Raw genomic sequence first — 9,373 nt, 5'->3', positions numbered from 1 at the left:
ACGAGGGGGGAAAGTAAAAAAAAAAAAAAAAAAAAAAAAAAAAAAAAAAACGAAAAAAAAGTGGCCCTTACAATTGCGCCTAAATGATGCTTAAACCGGACCACTAACCTACTAGAGTTGTCGGCTCCGATCACACAAATGTGATTGATGGACGCTAACGCACTGGGATTGATTATCATCCACGCTTCACTTCTGCCCCTCAATCTATCGACTAATTTAGTACAAGGGCCCTGTTCCTGGTGGCGGTGATTGTGTGGTTTCTACCAAAGTATAACCACAAGATCGTATGATCATATGATGCTCTGTTATATGTACGTGCTTCAAGGTTGTGGGGGGAAGACAATCAGCATTGTAAGTGGCATTGTGACTATGTGGGATTGCGTTAATCTGCCTGTGGCGTATTATTTCATGCATTATAGAGTCTTCCTTCAAGCTAGGTCATAGGTGGAATCCATGTTGTGCACGTCTGTAAGTAAGCTTACTATATCGACCTCCGCTCTGTATACACACAGTCCAGTAGAGAAATTTAAATACTACTGACCAAGATGGCACACACTTTCTCTACTAACTACTAATATGATGATATCAGTATAACCAGCCATTTTCAGTGACTTTTCTCTGATAATCGCCTATAGAACGGTGATTGGTAGGGCAAATATACCATACTACCGGTTTCCATTCAACTCATGTTGCAGGATAACTATAGCAAGTATCGGAGATCACGATCATACTACGGCGGAATTCCTGGGGTGAAATACAGTAGTCATAAAAACACAAAATCGGAGACCCTCAGACAATGGCACGTAATAATAATTCCTCCTAGCCTACTACGAGGTTAGCCTACGCCCCCTGTTTACGGTTAGAAACCCGATGTATGACGAGAAATCCTTCATTCAACTAAGGGCACTTGGAAGCCAGTCCCATCTCAGCCGAACAACCGAGAAAGGCCCGAGATATAATATATACAAACGCCCCAACGCCCGATTTCCGTCCAGATTCCAGTTAACCTACTAACTCCCCAAGCAAGGGAAACACAAGAAACAGAAAAACGAAAAAAAAAGGAGCCGGTCACCTCTCCGTAAACTAAATTTCAATACCGACTCTCTGAGCTCCCATATGGTGAGCAAGCAAGCAAGCAATGAACACCGATTCCTCACTCCTCCTTCTTAGCCTTCTTCGCGGCCGGCATCTGACCCTGGGAGCTGGGGGAACGCGTAACAGGAGCGTAGATGGGCATGAAGCGGAAGCTGGTATCAATGATGGTCGAGGCTTCGGAGTCATCATCAATCTCATCCGCCATCTTGCGCTTGGGGGATGCCGGGTTAAGAAGATTGGCGATGCTGACGACTCCACTAGAGTGTTCGATGGTAGGGCTGTTAGGCTCAACACTGCCTTCTTTGTCGGTAGCAGTGATCATGTCCAAAGCATGCTTCTTGGTCGGGGTGGTGGCGGAACCAATGCTCAAGTCATATTTGCCATTTTTGATGACGGCATCAAGGTTCTTCTTCAGACGGTGGTAACGCATGCGCGCGGCCCCATTGTTGAGGTTGGTGGCCTCGCTGAAAGCCTTCCAGTCGACCTGATGGGCATGTTAGTATGTGAGGGAAGATGAGCACCAAGTAGAAGGGAGACTTACAACTCTGAAGTCAGAATACAGGAGGCACATGTAGAGGAACACGATAGTGTCGTTGGGATTTGGCTTAGTCATTTTTACGGTGGACGAAGAGCAGTTGAGGATGAGGTATTAGGAGTATTGGGTAGAGAGACAAGGTGGTATGACTTGACTTGACGAAGACCTTGTTTGGTCCGGTTGGGAGGGTTGTAGAAGAAGGTTGGTTGGGAGAAAGAGAGAAGAGGAGAGGGAAAGGAGGCAGAATTTATAGAAGATGTAGAAGACCACAAGATGAAGAGATGAAGAGATGTGATTCCCTTGGTAACTGATTCACCAAGCAATGACATCGTCGCCGTGGAATGATCATGGATGGCAGTTCGCAGATAAAACCGCACAGCACGAGGAAATACGAAGTTATAAGAGGTTGGTGGAAAGGGAGGCATAGTGGGAGCGCATTGTATTAGGTGCTAAAATGTGAAGGATATATGATATTGAACAACGCCACATGTGCATAAATCAAGTTCACAATTACACCGTGTTTGCGCCGGTAGACAAACCAGCAAACCTCTCTGCAGACTCCTTCACAGCTTCTGCAAGCACTGTGTGGGCACCCCGAGCTGCATTCACTGCCCCATCAATGAGAGATTCATGGTTCAGACTCTTATCAGTAGTGCCTAATGATGCCTTGGAATGATCGCCCTTGAGCCATAATTCCGTAATTTCATCTCTAGAGGGCATGTAGGCGACGACACAGGCAGACAGAATAGACTTGTGCTCAGCTGGGTCCGTATCGAGCATCAGCTTAGGTGTAGATGTTTCACCCTCTGCTGACTCATCGGAGACGATGGCAGCCACACCACCAGCTACAAGATCAAGGCAGTCAATTCGAGCATCAGCAATTGCCGCAGACGCAGCGGTAATGCAGCCAGCCAACACATTCATCATTCCCCAAGGAGCATCATGCGAGTCGGGTGCATCGCCCCACCAGCGATCATCTTCTGCTTCCAGGATGGTGATTGTGATATCGAGGCCACTCTTGGGCCAGCGCTCAGCAACAATCACCCCTCTAAGCGCCGTCTCTAGGTGCACACCCAGGTCCCGTTCGCTCGCATCGCGGATATGCCCTTTTCTTTGACGGGCAGCAAACGGCGCATACTTCACATGTGTCGTAAGGACGACGTTGGGCGAAAAGCTAGCCGAGCGCGGCAGGGGCTTAGGGCCATGAACTGTACAGGCAAGCTTCAATGCCGAGGAAGGAGGAATCAGGGATTGGGGGTTTGAGCGTGCAGCAGCAAGTGATGCGGAGGGTTCGAATTCAAGATAGGCGGAACCAGATGCCGAAGGGATGAGACCTGTCTTCAGGACTAGAATGAGAGTAGATTAGCCATAATATCATCCAACAAGAATCGTAGTTGCCCTTACAGATCTTGCGAAGCTCATCCGGCTGCCTTTGACGTCGTGGTCTGCCGGTAGAAATGCTAGAAGCGGACTTCAGAGATGAGGCGAAAACGGCCGGCCTCGTGCCGCTAGGCGGCCCATTGATTCTTCGTCTGTCAGTCATTACACATGACTTGGCATCCTCGTACCAGCGCGACAAGCGATTGAGGAAGCGAGACAGAGATTGGGTCAGAAACTTGGATGGCCAAGCAGAGCTGCTGTCGATGTCCAGAAGCGGTCATCTACAATTTTGAGGGAAGTTTGCATGGTTTGCAAGGCGGGCAGCGCGGAATTCGGCGCTTTCTTTTTCCTCGTCCAATTTTCCTTTTGTTCGCTTCGACTCGCGCTTTTCCTTTCTCTTCTTCTCCCGCACCACACAAGCTTGATTGTTTGCGAAAAGCAGCAAGTCTTTTATGTTGAGACTTCAATTGTTTCAAGTCTGCCTTTATTGGCAACTTGTTACTAACTAGTATAATGTGAGTCTTTCCCACTTCTTCACTTCCTTTCCTATCATTGCTTGATGAACAAGATCCAAAAATCTTTCAGTTCTGGCGACAAACAAATGGGCCTTGAACAAACATGCATCACCATCTGATTATGCACTACAATTGCCTTGTGTTTTCTCTTCCATGTCTGGTTGAGTAGCTTTGCTGACATTGCTTTAAGATGATAGGATAATAGCGACAGCTTTATCACCTCAAAAATCCCATTGTAATAAACTAATTGGTATGCCACCCTCTTTCCCCTCCTACAGCCCTCCAGGCCTCAACCCTGGACCATCATCCAATGATGAGAAACATTTTTTTCAGTTCTGCTTCTGCAAAAACCTTGAAGAAAACAAAATACCTTACCAAAAACTCCTGATCCAATTGGACAAACATCACTACTTGATCCACTCATTGCTTTCAGTCAACAATCTTACTGACAGCTCTCAAGACTTCTCTAGGGAATTGTAAAATCATAAGTGCCATTGGCACACACCGGGCTACACATCCTGGACTTATCAGAAGAGGTATGCTTATAATTTTCGATTACACACAAACCATAAACACAACAAACCCACACGTCGATGATGACAACAAGTCAATCCATTCAATGATCTCCTTGGAGAACCGCCCCTCGGGCCTGCATCATCCAACAATGTCATGCATATGACTTCATCGATCTACTTTTCCATCTCCCTTATACTGGACCTTACGCTCGCTGTCGTCCCTCGGGAAGATGTGCAGGTGTTCAAGGGAGGAAGGTTGTGGAGTCCTGGAGAGGTAGGCTATATCGTTGTTGTCCGCATTGTCGGCGTTGGTATGTTTGTTGTGCCTGACTTGTGTCAGGGCCTTTTTCCCGCCTCGTCGTTCGTTTTGGATGGCTTGACGGGGGATCGGAACTGGCAGGGGAAGGGATGAATTACCCGGCTTGGCTGATCCTTCCATATACTCTATTCTTCCTGGAGTAGAGTCCATGCCCTATATCTCAGAACCACATTCTTGAGTGGATCGTGAGCTGACTTTCTCGTCTGCCTGCAGACTTTCTCTCGTCTTGTCCGCCTTATGATAGCTAGTAAAAATAATGATATCTTCTCATCTTGATACCAATACTTGTCTTCCATATACCCACTACACCTACAACTTTAGTACCCGTAAAGCCAAAAGTAAAAGTAACAGAGAAGTGGAATAGCCTTATGTATGGTGAAGTTTTATTTACACTTGTTTATCATTTGTAATCCCATCTCGGCCTTTCTGCAGCACCATGCAACTTCACAACTAGTCTCACTCCTGTAATACACCAGCCGACCGAATTTCGATCTGCAGTAGAGAAAATGGGATAAATAAGCAGAAAAAGTCGCAACGGCGTTGCATTTATCACCCCCGCCCAGTCAGTAAAATGAAACACTCTTCACTCCTCATCCTTCTCATGCGCCTCAGTGGGCGTTGTAGCACCATCTCTGGTCATGCTATAAGGAGCCTATTATAAATATGAGCTATTAGCCCTCTGTATTGAAGAAACGGAAAGGACTGACTTGTGGAGGGACAGATACTCACCAAGACCCGCTTCGCATTACAGATCCTCCAAGCGAGATTCCGAACAGTCCCATCAGCTCGGACTACCTCAGGGGCAAATTCGATACCGAACCTAAATAATATATAGATTAGCATACTGATTATTGGCCGCTGGAACCATTGGTAATATAGTCACTCACATCTGATGTACAGCAAAGACCACTCTCTTAGCGAACTTGCCATCACGCTCTACAAGGCTACCGAACTGCTCTTCCACAGTTTCGGGAGCAATTTCCGGGTCACGATCGAAGCAGTTGCGGACAACAGGGAGGAGACTCTTTTCGACAGACGCCTGGTTATCTTCGAAAGATTCTTCATCGAAGCGGCGGATGCGGATTTCGAAGGGACGAGAAATCGCCATGACATTGTGTTTGCCATTGTGGTGATAACGGAACTCGAAGACACCCTGAGTCCAGAAGAGCTTGTCGCCTGAGAAGATGACTTCGCCGGTGGCGACGTCGCGATGCTCACTGTTTTGGGTGACAATGTCGCTGGTTACGATGCCCTTCTCGCAGGTGAGGTTGTCGTAGAAACCCTCGTTTGTGGCGACCCATCTTCCTTGAGAGGAGACGCGAGAGACTTCACGCGAGGTATTGTCTGTGACTCGGTACAGGCTGATCCAGTCCTTCTTGCTGTGGTTCAAAGGAGCGGTCCATTTGACTTTGATCGGGGAGCCGTATTCGAAAACCAGGTTCTTCAAATCGCCTCGTCTGTCGAGGGGCACGCGAGCGTTGGCACCTTCTCTACCAGTACTCTTATCGCACTCCTCGAGAGAGGATGAATCCGTGCCTTCGACTTCCAGGGCATAGTCCCGGGAGTCCAGGCCAGCGAGGTCCTCATCAATGCGGGAGATGGTCACACGTGCGGGATATGTCTGGAATAGCGCAGTAGTGTCCTTGACGAAGGTATTAACGCCGGCAGCTAGTTTAGGGCGAGCGGTGTCGATCAGATCCTCGATAAACTCGAAGGAATCATCGAAGATCTTGTCCACGCTTCCATGAAGCTGACGAAGAGTGGGGGGTAGGGTCCGCTTCAGGCTCTTGACCAGCCCCGCATCCTGTCGCAGGCTTCGGCCATACAGCTTCTGCATGTGCGGGCGCTCCACGAATTGGATGAAGGCCATACTTAGAATGTGGCTCAAGAGGGCCAGGAATGTAATCGCGCCACTACTTGTGATCAAGACAGCGCCCCAGACGCCGGCCAGACCCAGCACCCGTTCAGGATTGTTCAGGAAGCGATAAATACCGTTATACGTTAACTTATGGGCCCCTTCGAAGAAAAAGTCACCATAGAACCAGCCGAACTCCCCGAGAGACTCGTAGATGCTGGCAGAGGTCCAGATTTGCAAGCTAATGAGCCCGGCGCCCAGAACATGACGGAGCAGGACCAGACCGTAGCCCCAGTCAGCGGGCAGCGTGTACATTTTCCATACGGCAGCAATGAAACTAGCATAGCACATGATCATACTCAGATGATAAGTGCCTTTCCACTGGTTCCAGGCCTCATTAGGTGATTCACCATACTTGAGAAAATGACGGGTCCACGCTTTACAGTTGGATTGCTCGGTCAAAAGATATCCGATGCCCACCGAAAACACCAATCTCCATACCGCGGCATTGGCCACGAAGAGAAATTGGTATCGGGGCGTTGAGGGCGTCAGAACGGTCAGTGCAAATACGAGTAGCTGGATCAGGATTGATGATGTATCCGTTATCCGATACAGATCCAAGTTGTTGAAACCCAGGAGATTGTGAACTGAAGGAGGTGGGCCGCTTGGGGATGTTGTCGCTTGGGGCAGTGGCTCATCGGTTGACGCTGAGGCAACGGAAGGCTCAGTGGCCTGAGATGATGTAGATACAGAGTCTTGTTCGGTCATACGCTTCCGCGGTGGAGGAGGGTTGTACGTCTTGTCGATGTGCGGGTTTTCGACAAACACCAAAAAGGCGAATTGAGCTGCATGGGCGATTATGGAGATGAAGAGTACTTTGTAGCTGGCCGCCATCAATGAGATACCGTAGTACCCGGCGTATCCGACCGAATACATGGGGTGAGGGGCCATTTCGAAGACGCCATCGAACGTCAACTCTTGATCGATGAGGTAGAAGAAGTCTCCCCAGTACCAGGCATAGTCTTTAACCACGCGGTGTGCGTCTAGTTTGACCCAAAGGTTGAACAGGACGAGCACAATGCCGGCCGACCAACGCGAGACTGTCATCAACATGCTCTCACCCACAGGATGGTGGCTACATGCTATAGCAAAGAGACAATATGACGTAAAGTCGCACATCAAGATCAAGTCCACCAAGCGTCTAAAGACAAGCCAAGTGTTGTACTCAATCGGAGCTTCTTCAAAGGAATAGTCTGTAGGGATCTTAGTCTCCAATTCCCGCTTGAGCAAGTTATACACGTTGGGGTGCGGATTCTGGTTAGTAGAGGGGTTCACAAAGATCCTTGTCTTTTCTGCCCAGCGCACAAGGGTCTTGTGGTGGGACTGGTTATGCAAAAGCCATCCTATTCCGGCATTGTAAGCTGCACGCCAGAAGAGGTAGATGACCGCAAACACAGGTATTTTGGCAAAGTCCGGGAGCCACCACAATAAAAGGATGTGTGCTCCCAGTATAGCCAGAACTATCACATCGGACAAATTCTTAGGTTCCGAAGGCGACAGGAGTTGAGAGACCATGTCGTGGGTTTGGGGCACCGTGAACACTAAGAAGCAATGAGGTAAATTAGCCGCCAACTTCCGCCACTATAACGTAGAAGTCCGCCATCATTGAATGCTAACAGATTGCCTAATTCCAACCAGGCTCAACGCATCACTCAATGGAATGCCTACCTGTACCATCAGGGGTCCTGCCAAAAGTTTTCTTATTCTGGCTTGTACCATCCTTGGCTTCGACCTCACCGGCAGCAGTGAGTGCACCAGCGCCCAGGGATGAGTCGGACTGAGAGGACTGAAACCTCTCGCGAAGTCCATCATCCCCGATATGAGTGCCTGTTGAGAGGCCTCGATCCATGATTGTTTACCGAGAAGTGGTTAAGGGTAAGGAATGAAAAAAAGCGCACAGTCGAGAGAAAAGCATGTGACAGAGGTGCTGGGGGCAGGCCGTATTTAAAGCGTCAGGGTAACTATGATTGGTCCGTGCTTCTCAATTCTGAGTCACCAAGCCGCATTGGGGAATCCCTCGAGATCGCTGGGAATGGTGTCCAAGAGGTGAAGCGTAAACAGCACACAACCAAGGTCTAAATGCTTAATGGTTGAGTGTAAGTAACCAGCAAAGGGGAAAAGCTAGAGGTCCGTCCACGTATTTATTCTGGCAAAGCGTTGGGGTTAGGACTAGCGAGCAATATGAGACAGCAGCGACATCTCCTCCCCAAGTGCCCACTTTTGTCGGTTAGCACTGCTTAAGTGTGGGCCCCCGTGCACTGCCTGGGGAAAGACCCGGACTCTCAAGCAGTCCAACTGACGCCAGTTATGACGCTTGCCCGGTACGCTTTCTTGGGAGAATGGGCTGGAATGGAAGAGAAGTAATGGATCTCAACATCCCATGGTCCGACGGCCTGCCCACTTTTACCCACCGCAGATTGGATCGCTGCGCAGATTGGATCGCTGCGCACTACCAGATTCTGGTCCTTGGTACACGATTCGGAATAAAGGGTAGTAAACCTCTCTCCCACACCCAGATATCGTCGATCACAAACATATGCGGACTACCGCATCATTCCAGTCTGCACCTGCTGGCTGCTGGCCCGTTAATGATGCAGCCACATCCTAGAAACTGGCTTTCGGGAAGCAGCTCCCCTCCCTCGCTCCAGACATTCCGGGCCATTTCATGCACACTTTGGTATTGGACATAGATTTCTAATGGCGGCAACTGCGCCTGCTCATTGATCACGGACCCATTGGATATTGAATCAATTGATTCTTTCCATCAATAGAATATCGTGAATACCCCAGGATGGTGTGTACCTTGATTGAAACCAAGGTCGATGCAACTAAATCTGTACCTGGTGGCGCATGCGGACAATGAGCACTCCCTATGGCCAACGCACTCATTCCGAACGACATTGGCTCCAGGAGAGATGCATCTCTTCCCCTCATCTTGAGAAAAGTTGTGCAGTACGGCCGTCTTCTGACTATCCCAGGATAGAAACTGATTGACAGGACTATGCGAGGTGTTATTTCTCCTTTCAACGCACATATGGTGACATTACTGGCTCACATAGAAAGTTACCCGCCTTGTAGCAGAATATTGCGCGTGTATTT

At 48.9% G+C, this 9,373-nt stretch overlaps 4 protein-coding genes across 4 annotated transcripts; all 4 read right to left on the bottom strand.

The window, feature by feature from the left end:
* Positions 1–1,153: 1,153 nt before the first annotated feature.
* BO85DRAFT_519464 (uncharacterized protein) lies at positions 1,154–1,708 on the bottom strand (the record flags this gene model as incomplete). The annotated part of the gene is made up of 2 exons (XM_025665054.1): positions 1,154–1,579; positions 1,637–1,708. The coding sequence occupies 2 exons, from the start codon at positions 1,706–1,708 to the stop codon at positions 1,154–1,156; spliced, it is 498 nt and encodes a 165-aa protein (XP_025516537.1).
* A 432-nt stretch (positions 1,709–2,140) lies between these two features.
* BO85DRAFT_458790 (3' exoribonuclease family protein) lies at positions 2,141–3,173 on the bottom strand (the record flags this gene model as incomplete). Its single annotated transcript, XM_025661605.1, has 2 exons — positions 2,141–2,976; positions 3,035–3,173. 2 exons carry the CDS (start codon positions 3,171–3,173, stop codon positions 2,141–2,143), a joined length of 975 nt encoding a protein of 324 aa, XP_025516536.1.
* A 932-nt stretch (positions 3,174–4,105) lies between these two features.
* Positions 4,106–4,643, bottom strand: BO85DRAFT_278180 (uncharacterized protein). Its single transcript, XM_025655157.1, has one exon. It carries the CDS (start codon positions 4,507–4,509, stop codon positions 4,207–4,209), a length of 303 nt encoding a protein of 100 aa, XP_025516535.1. The 5' UTR covers positions 4,510–4,643; the 3' UTR covers positions 4,106–4,206.
* Positions 4,644–4,698: 55 nt separating this feature from the next.
* Positions 4,699–8,416, bottom strand: BO85DRAFT_448628 (phosphatidylethanolamine N-methyltransferase). The gene is made up of 4 exons (XM_025659984.1): positions 7,943–8,416; positions 5,247–7,815; positions 5,089–5,179; positions 4,699–5,011 (listed from the first exon to the last, which is right to left on the bottom strand). Exons 1-4 carry the CDS (start codon positions 8,121–8,123, stop codon positions 4,943–4,945), a joined length of 2,910 nt encoding a protein of 969 aa, XP_025516534.1. The 5' UTR covers positions 8,124–8,416; the 3' UTR covers positions 4,699–4,942.
* Between the last annotated feature and the right edge of the window lie 957 nt (positions 8,417–9,373).

This window comes from Aspergillus piperis (genome assembly GCF_003184755.1).
Source record: "Aspergillus piperis CBS 112811 unplaced genomic scaffold BO85scaffold_7, whole genome shotgun sequence".
NCBI lineage: Eukaryota > Fungi > Ascomycota > Eurotiomycetes > Eurotiales > Aspergillaceae > Aspergillus > Aspergillus piperis.
Note: the sequence above shows the minus strand (reverse complement) of the source record. Positions and strands in the feature narration are given on the sequence as shown.

What these genes read in the sequence shown, in the direction of transcription:
- BO85DRAFT_278180 (XM_025655157.1), bottom strand. Translation starts at nt 4,509, where the DNA reads ATGGACTCTACTCCAGGAAGAATAGAGTATATGGAAGGATCAGCCAAG.
- BO85DRAFT_448628 (XM_025659984.1), bottom strand. Translation starts at nt 8,123, where the DNA reads ATGGATCGAGGCCTCTCAACAGGCACTCATATCGGGGATGATGGACTT. An exon ending in CAGGACCCCTGATGGTACAG is followed by an intron (nt 7,816 to 7,942) that starts GTAGGCATTCCA and finishes ATTGCTTCTTAG; the next exon opens with TGTTCACGGTGCCCCAAACC. An exon ending in GTAATGCGAAGCGGGTCTTG is followed by an intron (nt 5,012 to 5,088) that starts GTGAGTATCTGT and finishes TATTTATAATAG; the next exon opens with GCTCCTTATAGCATGACCAG.